The 24431-nt window shown below is 44.3% G+C and overlaps 1 protein-coding gene across 1 annotated transcript in view; it reads right to left on the bottom strand.

Moving 5' to 3' along the window:
- The window catches only part of EEF1AKMT2 (EEF1A lysine methyltransferase 2), a 178295-nt gene that overhangs the window by 92873 nt on the left and 60991 nt on the right, over positions 1–24431 (bottom strand). The window contains exon 2 of the mRNA XM_086923002.1: positions 21463–21528. Coding sequence (XP_086779128.1) covers positions 21463–21528 — 66 coding nt within the window. The remainder of the gene's footprint in view (positions 1–21462; positions 21529–24431) is intronic.

The following is a 24431-nucleotide window of genomic DNA, read 5'->3' as shown; positions in this document are numbered from 1 at the left end:
ATGTCCCTTGTCTCACATCCCCACCACCTCCACGCGAGCCGCTTAGCTTGTGCATCCCCTCCTGCTGGTGCACAGCGATTGCTTTACCGGAGCCCGAAATATTTTCAAAAACATTCTTGTCTGGCTGCGCCATTATCGTTCCGGGTCATCCCTTTGCCGCCCTCCCCCTTTTTGCCGCCCTAGGCGGCTGCCTAGTCCTGCCTAATGGTAGAAACGGCCCTGCCTAGGCATTTAGGCCTATAATGTTAAATATAGCATGTGGTTAGTGGATCGAGGAACTGAGTCCAACTTCAGATTCAGGTTGTCCTGGGGGAGACCCTTTAATGTGGTGTCTGTGTTCTCTCTCAGCTGGCTGGGTACAGGGGCTTCACCCCGATGGCCATTAAGTTACTTCCCACAGGGCATTGTCTTAGGAGTTCTCTGTCAGAGAAAAAAATTGAGAGAGTCTAAGTTGAGGCGTCGTGCAGTTTTCCAACCTGTCCCGGGCCTCCCTGGAACATAGAGATCGCTCTGTCCCTCGTCCTGCCTTCCCTCCGGTCGGATGCCTAATACTGAGCTGGCGTCTTCCAGCATCCTCACAAAGGGCTTCTCACCACTCGGGATGAATGTGAGTCTTAAGGGGGAGGTGGGGCAGGGGGGGTGGGTACAGGGTGCGTGCTTGCAGACATAATAGTCCGTTATCTGTCGGACGTCTTACAGCCTTTTCAAGGTGATGCTGCTATGCCGTGGAAGTTGGAACAACTGTAAGGTTCTCAAACGTGATGGAGTGTTTGGAGCATGTCAGAGCTGTGGTTTGCATGTTCTTATCATAGAAATACACATGCGTTAGTAAGTCTGGGGATGCATCTTGACATTGGCTTGTTATTCTGCATGTTCGGTCAAGAAGAATGGGTGGGTCGTGGGGTCGGTTGTACATGTTGTGCAAGGAAGGACAAGCATTGGCATAGCCAATAGGCCTCGCCTTTGGGACATTATAAGTGTTTGGCAAGAGCTAGGTTGGCGCAGGCCCGACCCGTATGGCGCAGCCGAACAAGGCCACGCGTAGGAGTTGACAGAAAACCTGCCACAGGGCGAGTTTTAAGGGAAAAGACACAGTAGAAGTTCTTTTAAACCATGACGGATGGAGTGAGCATGTTTATTTGAAATTAATAATAAAGGATTTGGTTCTACTTCACAGTTTAGTCCAAGGGAGCGGAAGATCAATTTTGACAACATGCCTGTTTAATTGATCAATCACAGCCTTCCTGATTCTCCTGGGCAGGGCTTTAAGCGGGCCTGGTCATTCCTGCCTGTGCTCAGTAACCTGCAGTTTTTAAAAGTAGGCGCTGAGACGGGTCCCCATCGGGCTCTCCATTTTTGCCCTCACCCTCAGGATGAAAAAAGATAAACAACTTACCTGCAGTAGTACCACTCTACACTGTTTTTTATGCAACTTCAAAGAGACACTTTCTTCTCTTTTATATTGCGCAAACTCGGCCTAAGATATTGATGCTCTTTACATAAGCACCAGTTACAATACACAATGATATATTCACTGTTTGACTCACAGGCTGTTGCGCCATCAGGCTCGAACCTGCTCTTGCAGCGGGAAAGTCAGCAGCTTTAACCTTACACCACAACCTTGCCCACAGGAAGAAAGCATTTTCTATATTATATACAATTAAGCCATAGTTGTTGCTTAATTCTGCTATGAAACTTACAACCGTTGACAAAGACAATAGTTCTGGCTTATTGTAGGTGTAATGTATGGACAAAAGAAGCAAAATGCCAGGGCGGCGCGCTATGCAAAGGACACATGTTTAGCTTAAATGAGGCAAAAGCTGCATTGATCAGCCTCAGTAGAGGCAGAGGGGGGAAGCAAGAAAAAGAAAACTTTTTTTTTTTTAGGACAACCATAGTAGTAGGAAAAACTGATCAAACTCAAAAGACAGGAGAATGCCAGGACACATGGAAGAACAATAAGTGAAAGAACAGGTAAAAGGGTATTGTTTTATATTGTGGGTTTGAAGCCAAATGGTTATTACTTGGAGTCTGAAAACTATCTACCTTCTAATAGAACGCTATAAAAACGAGTACTTGTTTCTAGGATCCTGCTATTTTGAGAAAGCAAAGTAAGATAAATAAATATGTCCAAGACCACAAAACTAACCCTGGTCTGAAGCCCGAGATTATAAGAGGTCTGCTGACTCTGTAAAGGCCAACTCTGCCAAATACACCATATCACCAGCTCCGGGGAAAATAAAGGTATAGAAAACTTCACATTGCACGGGGGCGAGGCTTGGCGCCCGAAGGGAATGGCGGTGCCTGGGTGAAGCTCCTCAGGGACTCCGGGCGACTACTATCTTCCCGTGCTGTTTCAGCGCTGAAACCGCAATGTAAGATTGTCGGAACATTATCTCCTCCTCTTCGGACTATTGAGGTCTTTTTTGGATGTGAAAAATCAACTTTATAGGCGATGTGAATTCTTTGGTCATTGTCGCTGCTTCGCGACCGCCATTTTGTTTCTTCACCAGCGCTGACTCGCCAAATTGGATACACCTCTGAAGGACTATGGTACTTTTGCTTCTACGCTTTTTATTTTTTCTGGTTGTCTGCTTTCTCATGGATATCGTCTAGTTTTTTCCTTGCATGTCTCCGGATTTTTCTCTGTGCCTTTCTGACTGACTTAATTGCGGCGGCCATTTTGAGTTTCCCTCCTCTTCACAATCCTTTCATTTTTTGGCCTCGCTCTTTTATTATTTTTCTTTATGGGAAGAACTAAAGGCACTCTTCCTTCGAAGCCTTCTACTAAACACATCTTCATTAAGAATTCGAAGATCTTTACAGAATTCTCTCATCTAAAAGACTCTTCTACGTCTCTTCCAGCAGACGATATGGCTGCTTCCGACCCCGCTTCGACGTCTTCAGGGAAATCCAAGACTAAATGTATTAAGCAGAATCCACCATCTCCGCCTAAAGCATCGTCACCTGTTTCATTGGAGATCCTATTAGAAGAGATTAGGACATTACGCCCTTTTATGGAAGAAACTAATACGAAACTTCAGGTCCTCACAGACACTTGGACACAACTTGATAATAGAGTCACTGCAGTCGAGCAATCTATCTCCTCCATTACTGCTACTTGAGACAAGCTTTCTCCTCTGCAATCTCAAGTGTCTACTCTTCAGCACCAAGTAGAGGAGCTTGAAAATCGTAATAGACACAATAATCTCCGTATTCACGGACTTGCAGACGGACAGGAGGGGTCTGACCCCCTAACATTTTTCAAGTCGTTCATTCCTAAAGTTCTTCACCTGCCGGAGGGCACCGTGCTTAACATCCAAAGAGCGCACAGATTGGGGCGCCTTTCATCATCTGCTTCTCCCTCACAGGAACCACGAGGGGTGATCCTATATTTCTTAGAATACACGGACTTATTAAAAGTTCTTTCTGCTGCCAAGTCTTCTCAGCGTGTTACCTGGTCTGGTTCTACCTTGTTTTTCGCCCAGGACTATGCTAAAGATACAGCGAGCAGACGGAAGGCTTTCTACAACATGAGAACTGTGCTTCGCGCTATGGGCGCTCAATATGGACTTTTTCATCCCTGTCTCTTCAGAGTCACCTATAACAGCAGGACAACGACTTATGAGGACCCGCTCCGCCTTCAGAGTTTCAATAAACTCTCATCACAATGACCCAATGGATGCCTCCTCTTCAAATACTGGCTAACTATTCGTTTTTTCCTTTATGATGTGGTTTTTTACCCCTTGTCGTCTTTATTGATTGTTTTTTTATTCCCTTGTGGTTCGTCTATATATTCATGTACTATGTATCCTTATTGTTTTTTCTTCCCATAGTTCTTTCCTCCTCTTGACGTGATTTTACCCGGCCCCTCGTTCTGCTTGGCCACGGTTATCCAGTCCGCCCCGTCTGGTTCCTTCCCTTCCCTCATCTCCTTGAATTCTCCTCCTGTAAGGTATGTTGTCAGTTCATATTCACTTTTTGTTGTTCACTCGTATTCTTCCCTTATTGTTCTCTTTGCTGTTTCCTGAACTCACCCTATTTCTCTCTTTTTTCTTTTTATACTTTCAGCCTTCCTATTTCTTCCTTATCTCCTCTCTTCCTTCTTTGCTCTCTCTTCCTTTCTTTCATCTTCTCCCTTTTCTTGCACTTCTCTTTTTATCTCGAACATCCTTTTCTCTCATACTTTTTCTTCTTTCTACGAGTTCTAATTTGCTTCTTTCAATTGCACCAATATATCGTTTTAAACATGTTTCATGCATTGTATGCTTTTTGTATAAAATGTATATTTTTATTGTGTTACATTCAGAGTTACCTCATGGAACGTTAAAGGTTTGAATAGTCCCATTAAAAGACGACGAGTGCTATCTCACTTGGCTAGATTAAAATCTGACATTGCTATGTTACAAGAGACCCATCTTAATGATGCTGAAGCTTCTAAATTAAAACGGCTTTGGGTCGGTCATGTTTTCTCCTCCCCAGCTGTAGGGAAAAAGAATGGTGTTGTTATATTAGTCCACAAAAAGTTTAACGTTTCTGTTATTCATAACGAAATTGACTCTGATGGTCGCTGGGTGATCTTAAAATTGTCAGTTGATAATATACCTATTACTATTTTCAATGTTTATGCTCCAGTATCTGTTGACTCTACTTTCTGGCCTCTTATTTTGGACAAATTAGTCTCTCTAGATGACAACTATATCATTTTTGGTGGTGATTGTAATCAAGTTCATGATCCCTTCCTTGATAGGCACTCCCCAGTTACTTTTATTAGGTCCAAGATGCACACTCAATTTACCTCTACCATACAACGTAAATCTCTAACGGATATCTGGAGGCTCTGCCATCCGGACCTCCGAGAATACAGTTATTTCTCTCCCCCCCATAGGACACTATCCCGTATTGACTATCTCTTTCTTAGTAAGTCCCTCACCCACTGTGCTCTTTCCTCTGAGATTGGTTCCATCCTGATTTCTGATCATGCCCCTGTTATTGTTGATTTTGACCTGATCCCCTTCTCTCCCTCCTCTGGTAGATGGCGGTTTAATAACTCCCTTCTAGCTGATTCCAAATTCTCTAGCCAATTCAGTTCTTCCGTTGCTGACTTTTTCACTACTAACACTACTCCTGTTTCTTCTCCAGTTGTGATTTGGGATTTATTTAAAGCTACCGCTAGGGGTTTTATAATTAATTACGTTTCTCAAAACAAAAAAGGTTTTGAGCAACAATCCTCTCTTCTTCTTACCAAGATTAAAAAATTAGGGTATTCCTACTATAATTCACCTTCTGAATCTTCTCTGAAAGATCTTATTACGGCCAAAGTTGCCTTCAATAAATCCTCCACTGATGCTGCGGCCTCCTATTTATTAAAGAGTAGCGCTCGCTATTATGGGGGTCAAAATAAAATGGAAAAGCTCTTGACTAATTACTTGAAGACTCGTCAGGATAGAACTCGAATCGCGTCGATAACAGATTCGGCTGGCGATTCCCATTTCAAAGATGCTGATATCTTACAGGAATTTGTTGCTTTTTATAAACAACTTTATACTCCTGAATCCGTCCCTCTTCCTTCCGACCTGTCCTCTTATTTTCAGTCACTCGCTTCTCCTCCCTCTTACCATATTGATTTTACCTCACTTGATTCAGATATAACTTTATCAGAAATCTCTCATGCAGTTTCGGTCCTCTGACGAGGTAAAGCCCCAGGTCCGGATGGCTTCACTATTGAGTTTTATAATCACTTCTCTAAACTTCTCCTTCCACATATGCTTTTATTTTTTAATTATTTTATTACTAATGGTTCTTCCCAGGGCACTTTTCAAGAAGCAATGATTTGCTTGATCCGCATAGACAACAAGGACCCCGTGTTTTTTATAAAAACTACTGCCCCATTTCCCTTGTAAATACGGATTATAAGATCTTCGCCAAATTGCTTGCTTTACGTATCGACCCCATTTTACCTGAACTTATCGGCCCTGAACAATCTGGCTTCGTCAAAGGTCGTCTGTCCTCCGACAACTCAAGGGTTTTCTTTAACGTTCTTAGCAGAGCCTCCTCTTTACAATATCCATTAGCGGCCATAGCCTTAGATGCCGAGAAGGGGTTTAATATGATTAGTTGGGATTTTATGTTTCGTGCCCTTAATTGGATTGGCTTTCCCCCTAAATTGATCTCCCTCATTTCCCTTTTGTATTCCGGCCCTAGAGCTTCCATCTTTGCCAATGGAACTATTTCTGATTATTTCTCCCTCTCCAGGGGCGTTCGACAGGGTTGCCCTTTATCACCTTTATTATTTATTGTAGCACTAGAACCCTTTCTGACAAAAATTTGACAGGACCCTCAAATCACTGGTTATAATCCAGGTCCCAATCAAGTCAAATTATCGGTCTATGCGGACGATATCCTTTTTTATTGTTCCAACCCTGAATCCACCATACCCTCTTTTCTGCGCCAAGTTGATCCTTTCTCATTAGTTTCCGGTTACCGCCTTAATCGTGATAGGTGTGAAGTTTTGCCTCTAATGTCTTATACCTTCGTCATTATTTTGATCAAACTGGTTTTTCCTGGAACTCAACTAAAATCAAATATTTAGGATTATGTTTTCCCCTTCTATCTCAGACACATTAAAAGCCAATTTTGAATATATTATAAAAAAATTATCTGATTCTATCACCAAATGGCATCCTCTTTTCCTCTCCTGGTGGGGAAGACTCAACTCAATCAAAATGATGTTGGCACCTATCATTTTATCCTCTCTTTCAATGATACCTATCCGAATACCTGGATATTATTTAAAAAAACTAGACTCGATTCTTTCAAAGTTTCTTTGGAAGAATAAGCCTCCACGGGTTGCTCCGTCTTTCCTTAAAAAAGACAAATCTCTTAGAGGTCTTAAATTTCCTGATTTTAAATCCTACCATTATTCCTTTATCCTTAAACAAGCTTCTCGTTGGTTATCTACGGAGACTCCTACTTACCCTCCAATCTGGTTGTCCATGGAAAAATCTCTTATTTCACCTTTTGACTTCTCTGAGATTCTAGATTTTTCTGCTAACGTCTCTTCTTTGCATTCTCTTGTCATTGCTCATTCCCGTCACCTCTTGACTCCTTTCATATCCTCTACGTATCCTTTCTGGTCTTCTCTATCCCAACAACCGATTTGGCACAATAAGTCACTCCGAATTAAAAATCGCTCTTTTTTTCTGGAAGTCTTAGAGGTCTAAGGGTTTAATGTGGATTTCCCAGCTTCTTCTTGATAAAGTTCCCCTTACCTTTGCTGACCTTCAGTCTCAATTTCTTCTTCCCAATAATTTTAAGAAACAATATGATCTTTTACTTCCTGCACTCCTTCAATATCTTCATTCTCTCCCCCCTCTCTTGATTTTCCTCCCCTTTATTTGCATCTTTCTCCACTGTTGCTTTCCTCTCCTTCGGCCTGTTGCATTTACTCTTGTTTACTAACGCCCTCTGAACGACTTAAAACGAAAAATGAATTGGCTTGGGAGCAGAATTTATCAGTCTCCTGGCCAGTTTCTTTATGGGATAAAATGTGGCTAAAAATTCACAAAACATCACGTGCAGCCAATACTACTCAGACCCTCTATTTTATTTATCAGAGGTTATTATTTTCCCCAACAAAATTAGCTTCCTTCTCTCTTCTAACTGCTGGTCTTGTTCCTCCCCTTCTGCTGACTTACTCGATATGCTTTTCCACTGCCCATCTATTGACTCCTTTTGGCGTTCTATTTGGTCGTGTATAAATATCATCTTCAATCTTCAGCTCCCTTTTTCCCCCTCCAATGTCCTACTTGGTTCCCTTTCTCCGGATCTACCCCAATCTCCCTCTCATTATAAGTTACTAGACCTTTTTATAGCTGTGGCCTTCCACTTGATTATCTCCAACTGGAAAGATTCCTCAAAACTTAATTATTCTGCCTGGTGGAATGCTATTTGCTTTAATCACAGACTAGACACCAACTATGTTTCCCCTATTTCCCTCGCCATTAAGAGAGATCTACTTTGGATTCCTCTTACAACTTATTTATCCTCAATGTCCCCTCCTTGCCCCCCGATCATTAGCACTAGTCCCACCTCTTCTGACAAAGTCCGTAAACCTCCTTGAGTCTCTTTTGTTGTCTTTTTTACATAGCTTTTTGTCATTTTAACCCTTAATTGCTATTTATTCTTCATGATACTCCTATTATTGCTTTATTTATTGCATACAATGTTGTATTTATACTTGCTTTTGTTATTTTACTTCACTTTGTGATTTCGTTTCTTCCCCTTTTCTCTCTTTTTTCCTGATTTAGAGCTAAGTGTTTATTGATTCCGCTTCATTATACTTATGCATTATATTGTTATGATTTTTTTATATATATTCATATATCTTCGATGTAATGCTTCCGTATGTTTTTCATGCTTGGTTTCAATAAACTTGAACTTAAAAAAAAGAAAACTCCACATTGCACATATCAGTTTTAGTCACTGGACCGAACAGAAGTTCAAGGCAGCTTCAGAGCATCATGGATAGAACAAGCACTCCTTCATGGTTATCTTTATAGATAGAATGAGAAAGCTCTACCTATTTAACGCAATAACTATAAATCAAAGTACAATTTACACATGAGAGCAGTACCACACGTCATACTGCATATACTTTGATGGACCAGAGACCAGCATACAGGTACAGACAGGTGAGATGCAGTGGAGCCAAAGCAGCACTCCCCATTATCTAATGCCCAGGTCTCTAGGCACAGTTGCACAAGAATTCCGATCATCGTCGACGTGCGTTAGTCATCACCTCATGCTTATGCCGGCATCACAGCACCCAGCTTGCCCTAACATTTACTCACAATAGAGCAAAAAGGCAGTGCTGGATGGAAGTTCCAAATAGGAAGTTTGGTCCCTCACCTAGGGTGCCTGATACCCAAAAACGGCCCGGAAGTTTGTTTTTAAAAAATATTTTTTTTATTGTTTTTCCTTGACAAGATACAGATATACATATAACGATTAAGGCCATTAGAACAATTAGCTCTATCGTTAGTGTACATTAGTTGCACAAAAGCGTTTGGTGGATGGTTGATGAGTGGTTGTTCGGAAGTCCTGGTGAGCTAGCGGCCATTATGGCTCGGTTGCGAAGGACCCCTTATCTTCCATTCCTGTGTCTAGTTTTAACATATAACGTATAACATATAACATATAACATACAGGCGTTTGGCGGCTGGCTGTAGATCGACCGTCGAACACTTGTGGTTGGTTTTCGCTATTTTGCTTTCTCTCGGCTGTCTAGGGTGGTTTCTACGGGTCCAGGAAGCTGTCTAATGATGACCACATCTCTCTGTTGGGCTTTCTCCAAGGTGTGTGTCTTAGTGCAGTGCTGTTGGCTCCTCTTAGGTACATTACCCAATTAAGCCACCCTTTGAATGTGGCCTTGGTGGTGTCTTTCCACTTGGCTAGCACTGTCTTTGTTGCACTAGTCAAGAGGAAGTCGAGAACGTTTCTGTCTTGTGAGGTAATGTCTGTGTTGAAGCGTGCTGTGATTAAAGTGCCAAATTCTTGTTTCAGGGTGCAGCCTAGGACCTTGTTAGTGAAGTCAAACACCTTCTCCCAAAATTTGCTGACCTTGTTGCAATAGAAGATTAGGTGGGCTAGGTCTCCTTTCTCTCTCTCACAGTTCCAGCAGCGGTTGTTCTCTCTAAGACCTAGCTTCGCCAGTCGAGCTGGTGTCCAGTAAGCTTGATGACACCTGGTGGCCCCCCGGCCCTGGGCACCGCTCCCAAACCAATGGACCACGCACGCAACCTGGGCTTCATCCTGGACTCCTCCCTGTCAATGACCAGACAAGTCAACGCCGTCTCATCCTCGTGCTTCAACACTCTGCGCATGCTCCGCAAGATCTTCAGATGGATCCCCACTGAAACCAGGAAGACCAGCACCCAGGCACTCGTCACCAGCCGACTGGACTATGGGAACACCCTCTACGCCGGAACCACAGCCAAACTTCAAAAAAGACTCCAACGCATCCAGAACGCCTCCGCACGACTCATCCTGGACATCCCCCGACACAGCCACATCACCGGACACCTGAGAGACCTGCACTGGCTCCCCGTCAGCAAGAGAATCACGTTCAGACTCCTCACCCACGCACACAAGGCTCTCCACGACCTGGGACCCAAATACCTCAACAACCGCATGACCTTCTACACGCCCGCCTGGATCGACCAGCCACGCACTCGCCACCGTACCACGCATCCGCAGAGCCACCGCCGGAGGAAGATCCTTCTCCTACCTGGCAGCCAAGACTTGGAACTCCCTCCCCACCCACCTTCGGGGAACCCAAGACCATCTCTCCTTCAGGAAGCAGCTCAAGACCTGGCTGTTCGAGCAGTAACTTCCCCCTCTCCCAGCGCCTTGAGACCCTCCCGGGTGAGTAGCGCTCTTTACAAATGCCGTGATTGATTGATTGATTGATTGATTGATTGACAGTGGGCAGGCTTGTCTGGTCCCTCTTTGGAGGTTAAAAGGGGTTGAGGTCGTTCCGTTGATAGCGATCTGTGCTTTAAAATTCTTGTAAAGGGCCATGACCTTCCTGATGAAGCTGTCACCTATGTTGTAGACCTGCATGCATTTCTCTAGGATGTGCCAGGAGACTCTGTCGAAGGCCTTTTCTGCATCCAGCGTGATTGTGATTGTATGAATTCGAGCAGTGTTCGATGACTTGAGATAGGAGTCTTGTGTTGTCACTTGACATTCAGGTTTTCATATATCCTACCTGTGTGTTCCCTATTAGCTGTGGGAGCATTCTGTTGAGTCTTGTTGCTAGGATATTGGCATATATTTTGCAGTCTAGGTTTATGAGTGATATTGGCCTGTAGTTTTTCGGCCACTGCGGGTCTTTGCCTTCCGTGGGGATGACTATGATATTGGCCTGTGACATCGTCTCAGTTACTTTTCCTTCTCCCCTGCAGTGATTGAAAACTTTCGTTAGGGTTGGTGCTAGCTGGTCTTGGAAAGATTTGTAGAATGGAGCTGTGTATCCGTCTGGTCCTGGGGCCTGGTTGTCTTTTAGGGCCTTAATTGCTGTCCTGACTTCATGAGTTTTGATGTCTTCGCCTAGCGCCAGAACTTCTTCTGTCGATATCTTTGGTAAGTTTAGGTTCTCAAGGTAGCTTTTTGTTCCCTCTGAGTCTAGATCATTGTCTATGTTGTAGAACACCTTGTAGAATTCCGTGAAGGTGTGTAGGATGTCCTTGTGATGGGTGTGTGTTTTGTTGTTAGTGTCTGTGATTGATGTGATGCGGTGTTGCCTTTGCTTGTGTTTGAGGTATAAGTGGATTTGTTTATATTTTTTTATCCATAGCCCTGCCCGTTCGCCAGGATTCTGTTGAATTCGTATTTTCTCATTGTGAGTTCTGTTAGTATGTGTTGGTTTGCGATGTCTCCGATGTGGCGTGTTTCTAGCAGTTTGAAGTCTTTTTCTAGCTGTGATAGCTGGGCCTTCGCCTCCCTGTCCCTCCTGGCCTTGATTTCTATTAGTACACCACTGATGGTTGCTTTGAGGGCTTCCCACATAGTTTTGGGGTCTACGTCCGGTGTGTGATTGTCTTTGATGTAGTCAGCAATGGCTTCCTGGATTCTACTCTTATCTTCTTGTTTGGCGACTGTTGTGAAATTGAGTAGCCATCTGCGGTTGTATGTTCGTTGTGTCTCCCTGTGAGGTGTAGGCTGATGCAGAAGTGGTCTGATATTGTTCTGGCAGCGATGCCTGTGTGTTCGATTAGGTGCATGTGGGTTCCTAAGATGAGAATGTAATCTATTCTGCTGTATGAGTTGTGTGGGTTTGAATAGAAGGTGTAGTCTCTGGTATTGGGATGTTGTAGTCGCCACGGGTCCACTAGGTTGAATCTGTTGCATAAGTTCATCAGCGTCTTATGGGCCGCCGGGGTACGTGCTTTGGTTTTTGATTGCCTATCTAGGGTTTGGTCTAGAGCCATGTTGAAGTTGCCCGCTACTACCGTCATGTTGTGTGAACTGTTGGATTCTAGTTCCTTAGCTACCTTCTCCCAGAATGGTGTCGTCGGTGTTTGGTGTCTACTGTCTGTTTCTCCACTGCTGCCTTCTGATGGCATCGGCCAGAGCGTTTCTCTTCTCTTTTTCCTCTATCAATATGGCAGCGCCCAGAATGTGTTTCCGCTTTCGGTTTTGCTCAGCGGTGCTCGTCGTGCTTGTTTTGGTGGGGGAGTGCGGCGCGTTAACGTTAGCGTTTGCTATGCATCTAAATGCCCACTGACCTTCTGTGTGGTTTTTGACTTTTCCAGCGGTACATTTGCCTCCTTGTTCTTTACTCAGAGGTATCTCCACCCGGCGCCATCTTGTTTCTTGAGTGTTCCTTGGTCCGTTACGAAGACAGAAATTTAGTGTTTATATCCCTTCCTTGTTCTCACTGCTTTCTGCTTACTCCTGCTCTGTTCCGATATCCTTAGCGCTGTTCCATCTGCTTGACGATGTCGGCTGCACGCTGTTTGTTTTGTTAGAGTCCCGGGGTCTGACTGTCAAGACTCCAGGCACAATAGCTAGCATTAGGTCAGTGCAAGCAAAAACTCAGCGGTCACTAAAGCAGGTCTCAAAATATCCACGTTGGAGGAGACAGCACAGAGTGACCACCTTATTCCTGCAGCGCTGCGTTCAGAACCTTGGAAAGCGAGTACCCCAACATGGCCGCAGAGGAGAGTCACGAACAGTGCTGGGGAAGCGTTCTAGTCTTCAAGAGCGCGCGAGCAGCTGTGGAGATGAAGCGCACGGCAGCTCTGGAATCTGCGCACTTCAACTGGCTTCTTCGCGGGAGACATAGCGCGGCTCTCGTGTGAAGTTCTTGTTCCGAAAATTCCTGTCAGCGCGTCTTGTTCTTGGTTGTTTCTTATCGCATGCGCAACCTGGGATTCCGGCAAGTGACTTTGTGGAAAACTTTGTAGTATTTAGCATTTCGTTTTAGTGCCACTTCATAGAATTCAAGTTAGGTATTCAGTAGAACTAGAGTAGGGTTAGTTACTCACCTTAGTAATTTGCATACCGTTTCAAGGACAGTATTTAGCTTACTCATAGCAAGTTTTAGTTCGTTACCTGAGCATATCTGTACAGACTTCCAGTGAACATTTCTTGAGACTATTACATTCAGGCAATCCCTCTTATCCAAGATTCATTAAGTGAAATAACAAATAGAACTACGCACTAACATTGGTTCATAAGCAGGAACTGTGAGGAATACGTCAGCTACCACATAAGACAGGCACAGTCCAGAGCACATTGGGGGTAAGAGACTTCAATTGTTATACCTAGTAAATATACATGAAATGTTTAGAGTGTGAATACATTAAGTAATTCCTTTCAGAGGTGGTGGGGCATAGGAACCTACGTCGACTCCAGTGATTCTTGAACCTTCTGACAGATTGAAGTGCCAACTTTTCACTCGAGTCGATATGGCTGAGGGATTTGATATGAATTCTTTGGCGGGAATCTTAGATTGGTTACAGGCTCAGCTTACACGCTCTACAGAAGAGAATAGGGTCCTTAGGGATGAGGTAAAAAGGTCCCAACAAGAAACTCGTCACGTCCAACAGAAATTAGAGGAACTCATAGCGGGAACTACTCCTTTGCCTAGTTTCAATTCCTCTCACAACTCCGGTTCAGAAGTGGCCACGCAAGTGATTCATTCAGTGGCCCCAATAGTTCCTTTAGCCAACCCTGAACGCTTTAGTGGGGACCCCCATAAGGCCCAAATTTTCCTCACTCAATGCTCCTTGCATTTCTTGTGCAGATCAGTGGTCTTCAAGGAGGATCAAGCCAAGGTCGCATTCATGTTGTCTTATTTGAGCGGAGACGCCGCTGCCTGGACTATGCCGTTGGTCACTCGAAATGACGCAGCATTATATGATTTTAACCGTTTCAAGAAAGAATTTCTACGAATATTCGATAGAAGAACAGCTAACCAAGCTACAGACAATGAACTCCTAGATCTCAAACAAGGCAATCGAGAATTGGTAGCGTATATAGCCCAGTTCAACAAACTAATCGTCGAAACAGATTGGCCCGACAGTAAACGTGCGGCGATATTCTATCGAGGTCTTAAAGATGAAATAAAAGATGCCTTAGCACAGATCCCTAAACGTCCTCAGGAGATATCAGAGCTGATAGACTTAGTTCTTCAAATTGAACATCGATTGTTTGAAAGAAGGTCAGAAAAGAAGCGAGATTACAAGTCGTTTGTGCCACGCCTAGAACGTATGAGATCTGAACCCTCGAAACCCGATACAGGTACCGGAGAAGAACCAATGCAAATAGGTTCCATCAGAGGACCTCTCTCGCAGGAGGAAAAAGACAAGAGACGAGCAAATCAGTTGTGTCTGTATTGTGGTACCTCGGGGCATTTTGTGAGTGTCTGAAGAGAAACAAAAATAACCAGGGGTTAAAAGACCGATCCCACCAGTAAAGGGAGTTGCCCTGGTGGGATGTTCCGAACAGTCAACTCATGAACATCAGCAATTGATTAACACATTACAGTCAGCAGCCCCTCACCTTACAGTGTTTTTTACAGTCAAATTCGGACCCCAGAAGTTGCGAGAAGTTTCAGTCATGATTGATTCGGGGGCTACAGGGAACTTCTGCGACCAAAAATATGCGCAAGAGATGGGCATAAAGGCGATTAAGAAGAAGAACCTTGAAGTGGTGAAGGCGGTCGATGGTTCCAATTTAACTTCAGGTCCTATAGTAGAAGAAACAGAAACCTTGGAATTGGTGGGGTTACAGGGTCATCGAGAATTTATCAGATTTAACCTTATAGATGCACCCCAGTTCCAGCTGATCTTGGGGTTGCCGTGGTTGACTGCTCATAACCCGATGATTGATTGGGAGAGGAGGACGGTCAAGATGAACTCAGAATTTTGTCAGAAGAATTGTCTTGCTAAAAAGCCGGAGGAATGCGAGGGATCACCGGCCACTGAGTTGGCTCAATTGTCGCTTCACATTTGCACTGTTAGTGCTGAAGAAATACCAAAAGAATACCAAGATTTGGCAAGTGTGTTCGATAAAAGAAATGCAGAAAAACTACCGCCACACAGGAACTACGATTGTAAAATTGAGTTGGAAGCCGGTGCCAACCTGCCCTGTAGCCGAGTTTATGCGCTCACTGAAAAGGAAAACATCTATCTCAAAGAATATTTGGAAGAGTACACTAAAATGGGATTCATAAGGCCATCACCATCCCCAGTTTCTTCTCCGCTCTTCTTCCGGCCCAAAAAGGATGGGACCCTTCGGACGTGTATTGATTATAGAGCCCTGAATCAAGTCACTGTAAAAAAACGGTATCCATTACCTTTCATCAATCAACTATTGGACCAAGTTAAAGGAGCTAAAATTTACACCAAGCTTGATCTACGTGGGGCTTACCATTTGGTGAGAGTTGCCGAGGGTGATGAATGGAAAACAGCCTTCCGGACCAAGTATGGATTGTTTGAGTATCAAGTGATGCCTTATGGGTTGAGCAATGCCCCGGCAGCATTTCAAAACTTCGTAAACGATGTTGTACGAGAATTCTTGGATCGAGTGGCTGTAGTGTATATTGATGACATACTGATTTTTTCCGACAATATGGAGGATCACGTCAGGCACGTGCGAGCCATTCTCCAGAAGCTTTTGGATAACCACTTGTACGTGAAGTTGGAAAAGTGTTCATTTCATGCCGAGAAGGTGGAGTTCTTGGGATTCATGTTGTCCGCAGCTGGGGTCGAGATGGATAATTCAAAAGTTCGTACAATCAGGAGTGGTCATCACCGGGGAGTGTGAAGGAAATCCAAAGTTTTATTGGTTTTGCCAATTTTTACCGGAGGTTTATTCCAAATTTCTCGTCTAAAGTCACTCCCATCACTCATCTGCTAAAGAAGGAGCAAAAATTTGAGTGGACCGCAAATGCAGAACAAGCCTTCCAAGATTTGAAGACTGCATTCATTAGCGCCCCTATTCTAATGCACCCCGACCCGGAACAAGCATTTTTTGTTGAGACAGATACGTCAGACTTTGCAACCGGTGGAATATTATCGCAGAGAAACAAAACTACGGGACAACTACATCCGGTGGCCTACCGATCCAGGAAACTGTCTGACACGGAGCGTAATTACTCCATCGCCGACAAGGAGTTGTTGGCTGTCCCAGAGGCATTCCAAGACTGGCGACACTACCTACTGGGGGCCAAGCATACTCTCACAGTATTTACAGACCATCGTAATCTCCAGTTTCTTAAGTCTGCAAAAACACTTTCGCCACGTCAATTGAGATAGTCCCTGTATTTCTCAGAGTTCGACTTTGTGATCACGTACAAACCAGGTGCGAAAAATGGGAAGGCCGATGCCCTTTCACGCATGAACCCAGCAGCCGAAGAGAAACCCTCAGTCGAGGAACCAATAGTTCCGTTGAAACAAATCATTGGTGCCATGCAATTGAAAGAGTTCGATGAACAAATTCAGCAAGTTTGCTCAGAAGAGGATCTCCGTAAATGGGTAGAGTCGGATGTAAAAAGAACTCTTGTCAGTGGACTTCCTTATCATGAAGGTAGACTATATATTTTCCGACCAGAAAACTTCAAGAAGAGGCCATGAAGGGTTGCCACGATGATCGGTTGGCGGGTCACAAAGGAATTAAGAAGACCGAAGAACTGGTCAGGCGACATTTTTGGTGGCCAGACTTGGCAGCTCAAGTAAGACAATATGTTTCGACCTGTGAAATTTGCATAAAGGGGAAGCCTAGTCGACAGGCCCCACAGGGTTTACTGCAACCCTTACCTAATGCACCATACCCATGGCACACAGTGACACTAGATCTGATAGTGGATCTGCCCTCTAGTCAAGGTAATACAGTGATCTTGGTGGTGGTGGACTCATTTACTAAAATGGGACATTTCATTCCTTTTAAGGCAGTACCCACAGCTTCTCAATTAGTGCAGACCTTTAACCAACACATAATTCGGGCACACGGGATTCCTCAGGTAATCATATCAGATAGGGGATCACAGTTCATGTCTAGATTTTGGAAGGCCTTTATGCACAATTTAGGCATTGATACACGCTATTCGACTAGTTATCATCCTGAAACAGACGGTCAGACCGAGAGGTTGAACCAAGATTTGGAGCAATATTTGCGTCTCTATCTGTTGGAGCAGGATGTTGAATGGTCTGAATTATTGTGGACTGCAGAATTTGCATACAATAACGCAACTCATGACTCCACGGGGTTTACTCCATTTTATTTGAATACAGGCAGGCACCCGACAATCACACTAGGAAAACAGAATGGAGATGTCCCAGCCATTACTAGTGTAATGGAAGAGCTACAGGGTTCTTACAAAAGAGCGTTGAGGAATTTAAAAAAGGCAAAACAATCCTATAAGAAACAGGCAGATAAAAAGAGAAGACAGGGTCCCCAGTTTGAAGTAGGTGATCAGGTATGGCTATCCACAAAACATTTGAGATTGAAGGGTAATCGGAAGTTTCAGCCTAGATTCATAGGGCCATTTAAAATCCTGAAAATCATCAATCCTGTAGTGGTTAAACTACAACTACCCAAATCATTGAAAATTCATCCGACTTTCCACATTTCCCTTCTGAAGAAAAGTCCAGACCAGGTCAGATTAAAAGACTCCCCACCAGCTATTGTAATTGAATCTAGCGAAGAGTACGAGGTCAGCAGGATCTTAGATTCCAAAATCACTAAGAATAAACTGTTTTACTTGATAGAGTGGAAAGGTTACGGACCTGAAGAGCGGTCGTGGGAACCATCAGTTAATGTACATGCCCCACGACTAGTTGAAGCCTTTCATAAAACGTACCCCAACAAACCCTCTCTGGGAGGACCTTCCTTGAAGGGGGGTACTGTCAAGACTCCAGGCACAATAGCTAGCATTAGGTCAGTGCAAGCAAAAACTCAGCGGTCACTAAAGCAGGTCTCAAAATATCCACGTTGGAGGAGACAGCACAGAGTGACCACCTTATTCCTGCAGCGCTGCGTTCAGAACCTTGGAAAGCGAGTACCCCAACATGGCCGCAGAGGAGAGTCACGAACAGTGCTGGGGAAGCGTTCTAGTCTTCAAGAGCGCGCGAGCAGCTGTGGAGATGAAGCGCACGGCAGCTCTGGAATCTGCGCACTTCAACTGGCTTCTTCACCGGAGACATAGCGCGGCTCTCGTGTGAAGTTCTTGTTCCGAAAATTCCTGTCAGCGCGTCTTGTTCTTGGTTGTTTCTTATCGCATGCGCAACGTGGGATTCCGGCAAGTGACTTTGTGGAAAACTTTGTAGTATTTAGCATTTCGTTTTAGTGCTACTTCATAGAATTCAAGTTAGGTATTCAGTAGAACTAGAGTAGGGTTAGTTACTCACCTTAGTAATTTGCATACCGTTTCAAGGACAGTATTTAGCTTACTCATAGCAAGTTTTAGTTCGTTACCTGAGCATATCTGTACAGACTTCCAGTGAACATTTCTTGAGACTATTACATTCAGGCAATCCCTCTTATCCAAGATTCATTAAGTGAAATTCCGAATAGAACTACGCACTAACATTGGTTCATAAGCAGGAACTGTGAGGAATACGTCAGCTACCACATAAGAGAGGCACAGTCCAGAGCACATTGGGGGTAAGAAACTTCAATTGTTATACCTAGTAAATATACATGAAATGTTTAGAGTGTGAATACATTAAGTAATTCCTTTCAGAGGTGGTGGGGCATAGGAACCTATGTCGACTCCAGTGATTCTTGAACCTTCTGACACTGACGGAGCTCCGGACTAAGGCAGCTACTCCTCTTGCCATCCAAGCCACGCCCCCCAACGGGCCGGAAGTTTTAATACCAAGCAGCACAGATGCAGCAGTCTCACAGGAGACCACCGCTTTCCCCATACAACCCTAATTATTCCTCACAAAAGTGGCCCTCTTACAAGTGAAGATCCGTGTATCCTGTGAAAACACAGCACTGTCCGCCCTGCAACATGGGTTCAACCTGCGTTTTTTTTTCTCCATCGCCATCCACACTGTCAACAGTTGAGAGAGCTCTAAGCGTCTCCGCTAAATATAATGATGAAAAGTGCTGGTACTGTCCCATTAAAAGCACTACTGCCGCCATAAACAAACAGTGGCATGATAAGTGGCCACTACCTGCCTCCCACACACAGCACATTTCTGGGACATCGCCTGATGTTCCCGGATGACTAGAGGGTCTGCACTGCAGTCCGGCCACACAGTGACCCACCAGGCCCTACACAGGAGGCGGCGAAAAACATGCAACACTCCCTTGGCAACCTGGGCAATCAAGTGTGTGTGTGTGTGTGTGTGGCGGGAGAGGGGGGTCACGTGGCCGGAAGCCGAGTAGTTCTTCAGAACTTCTTGCAAAGAGAATGCTATTCACGAGCCCCAACCCCTCCTGTGAACTTTATACTAGGCCCACCCTGTAATGAAGTGCCTCTCGCACACATTCAAAGCACCGTGCAAGCCTTTGATGCCAGTGCCATAAAACTGCTGGGACTGTCTCATTAAAAGCACTACTGGCCGCCGTAAACAATAAACAGGGGCATGCTGTGAGAGAGCATGCCAGATGAAGGGCAGGGCACGGTCTGCCATAGTTCAATATAAACAGTGGCGTGGAGTTGGGGTGGGAGGTGGCTCATAGGCCTCTGCAAGGGAAAGGGTGAGAGCAGCAGACTCGGCCGCTGCTCCTCCGAGCCGGTGGCTGCACCTGTGGACCACCCGATTTTGACCGGCTATGATCGTCAACGCAGAAAATTGCAACCGAACGTACAGCGGGAGGTGGCGGGAGCAAAGGAAATGCAGACAATGGGAGGGGGGCGGGAGCATGGTGAACACGGTGGGAAGGGGGGCGGGAGCATAGTGAATAGGAGGCAGGAAGGATGGAAGGAGCAAAGTAAATCAGGAAATTTGGAAATAAGCCCACATAAAATAAAAAGTAGTGAGTTACTACAACATATGGCGAATTTCAAAAGGATCCATGTGGCAGGGGCGGTCGCTAGGGAGGGAAAAGACAACCACAAGGCGGGTCAACAATACTGTATTCCCCAACAAAAAGTATGGCATTTGTAAAGGCATACCAAGGAGCCAATTAAAAGTGGTGGGAGTCTTCAAAGTACCCAGAAGGATTACAAAATGCCTTGCAGAGCAGCGCATGCGCGCTGGCTCTAGGTTCAACCTATAAAAGATGTAAAGGGGCACAAGTTTTTTTTTTAGGGTTATGGGGAGTTTTGTGCTCAAAGGAGATACTGGGTTTTTAGGTTTCAGGGGTGGGTAGAGGTAAAGGGAGGTAATAGGTTTGAGGCAGCCGAAGAGGTAAAGGAAGGGTAGGGTTTGAAAGAAGGAAAAAAAAACGAAGGAGGGAAGGAGGTCCTGGGAGAGTACCCCCATACACGAAAATATATGTTAAAATAAAATATACAACTGCATTGTGGTATAAAGCCATAAATTGTAAAGCCAGTGTGGTATCGCAAGGGTCAATGCATTGTAATACCCACAGGGTAGGGGCATGCATGGTAAAGCCCTTAGTTTTAAAGAGTTTATGCGGCCAATGCTGGCTGATGTGGTGTCCCTACATAGACCAGTTCTCAGCGCAGTCCATGTGGGATGCACCCCACTCCTGCAAATAGGACAGGGCCTGGATTTAGTTTTCCTGTTCGATTATCACTGATCATGGATGCGAGTGACCCTCATCTGCGTGGCAGTGTAACAAACTGGTGTACTTATGGTGGAGAGGGTGCAAATTGGTACTCTATCACTATTGTTTGTTTACATATATAGCAGGTCCTTGTAATGTGTAGTGGTGTTCAGTTTTTCACGCAGTGCCGAAGTGTGGGCCTTTGGATGGAAACATTAGCAATCCCAGACTGGTTTTGTTCTAATTTGCCTCACTAATCTCATCAGTGAGGCACTGATTGAGTCCTATAATTTTCCAACTAAATCAAATCTTCACTAGACTCAAATATCACTAGCTATTCACCACCAGAATCACAAACTCTACCACACTGCTTTAGCATTGACATGTCTCATCACACAATCAAATCACCAGTTCCCCAGCACACACTTTGAGCACAATCATATTGTTACTATGGCCAGCCTCGCATCATTTGCAGCATATCACCAGATCCTCTGCAAGCACCAGTAGCCTTAGTATTACCACTGCCTTCATTGTGCATGCTCATGTTGTTACTCGTCATTCTTCGCCAGCATCAGTTACTACATACTAAGCTTTTTCAGAATCGCCACATACTCTGCAGTCTGCAAACATTCCTAACATCAGCACATCATATGAACTGGCAGCATCACAGAATCCTAAGCACACACCCACTATCCCCAGATAATCCATAGCAACAGAAAACTCAGAATCAAAACAATTGCTACATATGTTTTTCCCAGAGCTCACCACACTTCTCCAGGGTCACCAAATTCTAAGAACGTCTGTAACTCTCGTCTGTACTCCGTGTCCCAACTGCAATGAGAGAAAAATGAGACACTGTTACACTATAATGCCTTACACTCCCAAGAGCACTACAAAAACTACGGTTCACATTTTTAATCCTTTCATTTTGAAATCAATTTACTACTAGATTTTCAGGCATGCCTGACAGTTATCACAGAGTTCTTCAATTGACAGGAGGTTTGTACTATGAAGATGTAACTGCGAATTCAGACTGAGATCAGGTTGTCCAATTATTCAATCATGTATGATGAAGTTTTACCTTGTGCTAATCTTCAAGAGGTAAAACATGCTTTATATGGCCTGAAAGTCAGTATATCAAGATCAAAAAGGGGGCGCTTTAAACAACAGTGGCAATAGAACAGAGCCACCCAATAATCCCCCCGGGACTGGGTATCATAAACAGTATAAGCACAATGTCCAGGAAGGAATCATTTAAATATGAATTCGATGTTTTATGAGTCACCAAAGTGAACACTAAGTCAAAGTGACCTTAGGGGTTGAGTCATAACACTTGAATTGTATCAAAAATATATATTTATTTTGATTTTTCATATATGTGTAGCTTTTCACAAAAATAAAAGTCTGGCAACTGAAATACTACCAAAATAGTCACACTCGGTACAGTGGTAGTACAGAAACACCTTTTGCATACAATGTGGACAAATCAATAACCACATACAAGTACATTAATACAGTGAAATTCACAAAATAAATGCAAATAAATCTGTAAATGTTTGCAAAAAGGCGTAGTGCGTCGACGTTTCGGTCCTCGTTGGTCTGGCAGATCCTTAGGACCATCTTCAGGACAGAAAAGTTGCACAGGAGTATATGTCCCTTTAAATGGACCCACTGGTCGTGTTCACAACAAGCCAGACTGGTCATGTCTCAAAAAGCCACTTTATAACTTGGGCGGCATTCGAAACCGGCTGTACTCGGTCCTCGGAACCCGACAGAATGTGAACACGACCAGTGGGTCCATTTAAAGGGACATATACTCCTGTGCAACTTTTCTGTCCTGAAGATGGTCCTAAGGATCACTACACCTTTTTGCAAAAATGTACAGATTTATTTGCATTTATTTTGTGAATTTTTCATTTTGCATGGACGGATGAATGTCAATCAGCCTACACTAGGTCATTTTGACACCATGAGAAAAACCATCCTCACTACAGACGGGGTAAGGAGCGGCCCTCTCTCAGGCAGAAGAGGGAGAGGAAAAGGTGGTGGTGTTTGCATGTTGAGCTCTCAAAAAGTGCCCAGAGCATTACTCGTGCATTTAAAGAGAAGCTCTAGCCATAACATGGGCGGTTAAACACTTCAAGTTTTACTTATGGGGAATTCGCTTTCTTGTGAGAATGGACCACAAACCATAGGTCCAAGTATTTTTCTGTGGTCAAAGTGAAAGGGCAACTCCGAGGCTTAAGACGTGGAGTGAGGGGTTAGAAGAATTCAATTTCCTGGTTCAATATCTACCAGGTACAGTAAATAAGGCTGCTGACTGTTTGTCACGTCTACCATTGAGAAATGTGGGGGAAGAACTTGAGGATGGAAGTGTATCTGAGTGTGTGACTTGGGTGATGGAATCCTCTATTTCTAAGGACGAGTGGGAGAAAAGTATGATGGAAGACGTATGGTTTCCCAACATAAAGGATTATGTGGTGGGTGGTTGACCTGTTCACAGTCAACTTGAGCCAGAACTCAAACCTTTCTGGTCTGTAAAGGATGGACTCACTATTTGCCAAGGCACCCATTTTGGGGGGGGGGGGGGGTCGATTCCTCCAATAAACATGAGACAGGTGGTGATGACTCTTGGTCATGAGGGACACCTGGGTAGAAGTTTAACTAAGGCCCGTGTCAGGGAAAAGATACTGGTGGCCGGCCATGGATTGTCAAGAGGAGCAAGCAGTGAAAGAGTGTCATTTGTGTGCTTCCAATGATAAGTCACATAATCTGAGCAAGGCTCCTTTGTCTCCAGTGTCAGTACCAGACAAAGTGTGGACTTAGTTGGGCCTAGACATTATGCTTCCTTTTAAGTTACTGTCGGCAGCCGAACAGTATGTGCTGTTATTGGTGGACTACACATCCAAGTGTGGTGGCTACTAGGTGTGTGAGTGCGGTTTCTACCAGGACAGTGATCGAGTTTTTGAAAGATGAATTTGCAAGCGAAGGTGTGTCTGAATATCTTATCACTGACAGTGGGGTGCAGTTTGTCTCACATGAAATGGGCGACTTTCTTAAGCAATTTGGCATAATACACCAGAGAACGGCCTTATATTCACCGCAAGCGAATGGCTTTGCTGAACTCATGAATAGAGTAGTAAAGGTTTGTGTGCAGACTGCAGTAGAATCCAGGATGCCTCTCAAAGGGATGTTAAGGGACATGTGGTGGGCGCATCATACCACACTCAATTGTGTGACTCAAAGGTCACCGTTTTGAGTTTTTTTAGGTGTAGAACTGCTACTTCAAATTGAATCCTGTGTGGTTGCCTGCAAATGAGTTGCCCAAGCTGAGTGATGGAGAGGTTCATGAGAAGGTGGCAGACTATCAAAGAAAATATAAACTAAGATATGATGTGAAGAATTCTGTGAGGGAGAAAAAATGGTGTGTAGGTGATGTTGTGTTGGTTAGGAAACCGAGATGGAAAAAAAGGGCGCGACTGAATTCGTGGGTCCCTTTACCATTACACACATTAGGAAAAACGTACTGACAGTTCACACTGGATGCAAGTGGAGCATGTCCAGGCTGGTGAGATATCTTGGTGGGGTCCCCTGTGAGTCCAGTGATTCCAGTGGAGGTACTGGGGAGAAAGTGGTTGATGAAAGAAGATCCTGGAGCCTTCCAAAGAGGCATAGGGGTGTCCCAGTTCTCTTTAAGGATTTTGTGTTAAAGTGAGAAGCACGTTATGCTGTAT

Source organism: Lissotriton vulgaris, chromosome 5 (assembly GCF_964263255.1).
Source record: "Lissotriton vulgaris chromosome 5, aLisVul1.2, whole genome shotgun sequence".
Taxonomy (NCBI): Eukaryota; Metazoa; Chordata; class Amphibia; order Caudata; family Salamandridae; genus Lissotriton; species Lissotriton vulgaris.
This window is presented reverse-complemented; position numbering and strand designations above follow the sequence as displayed.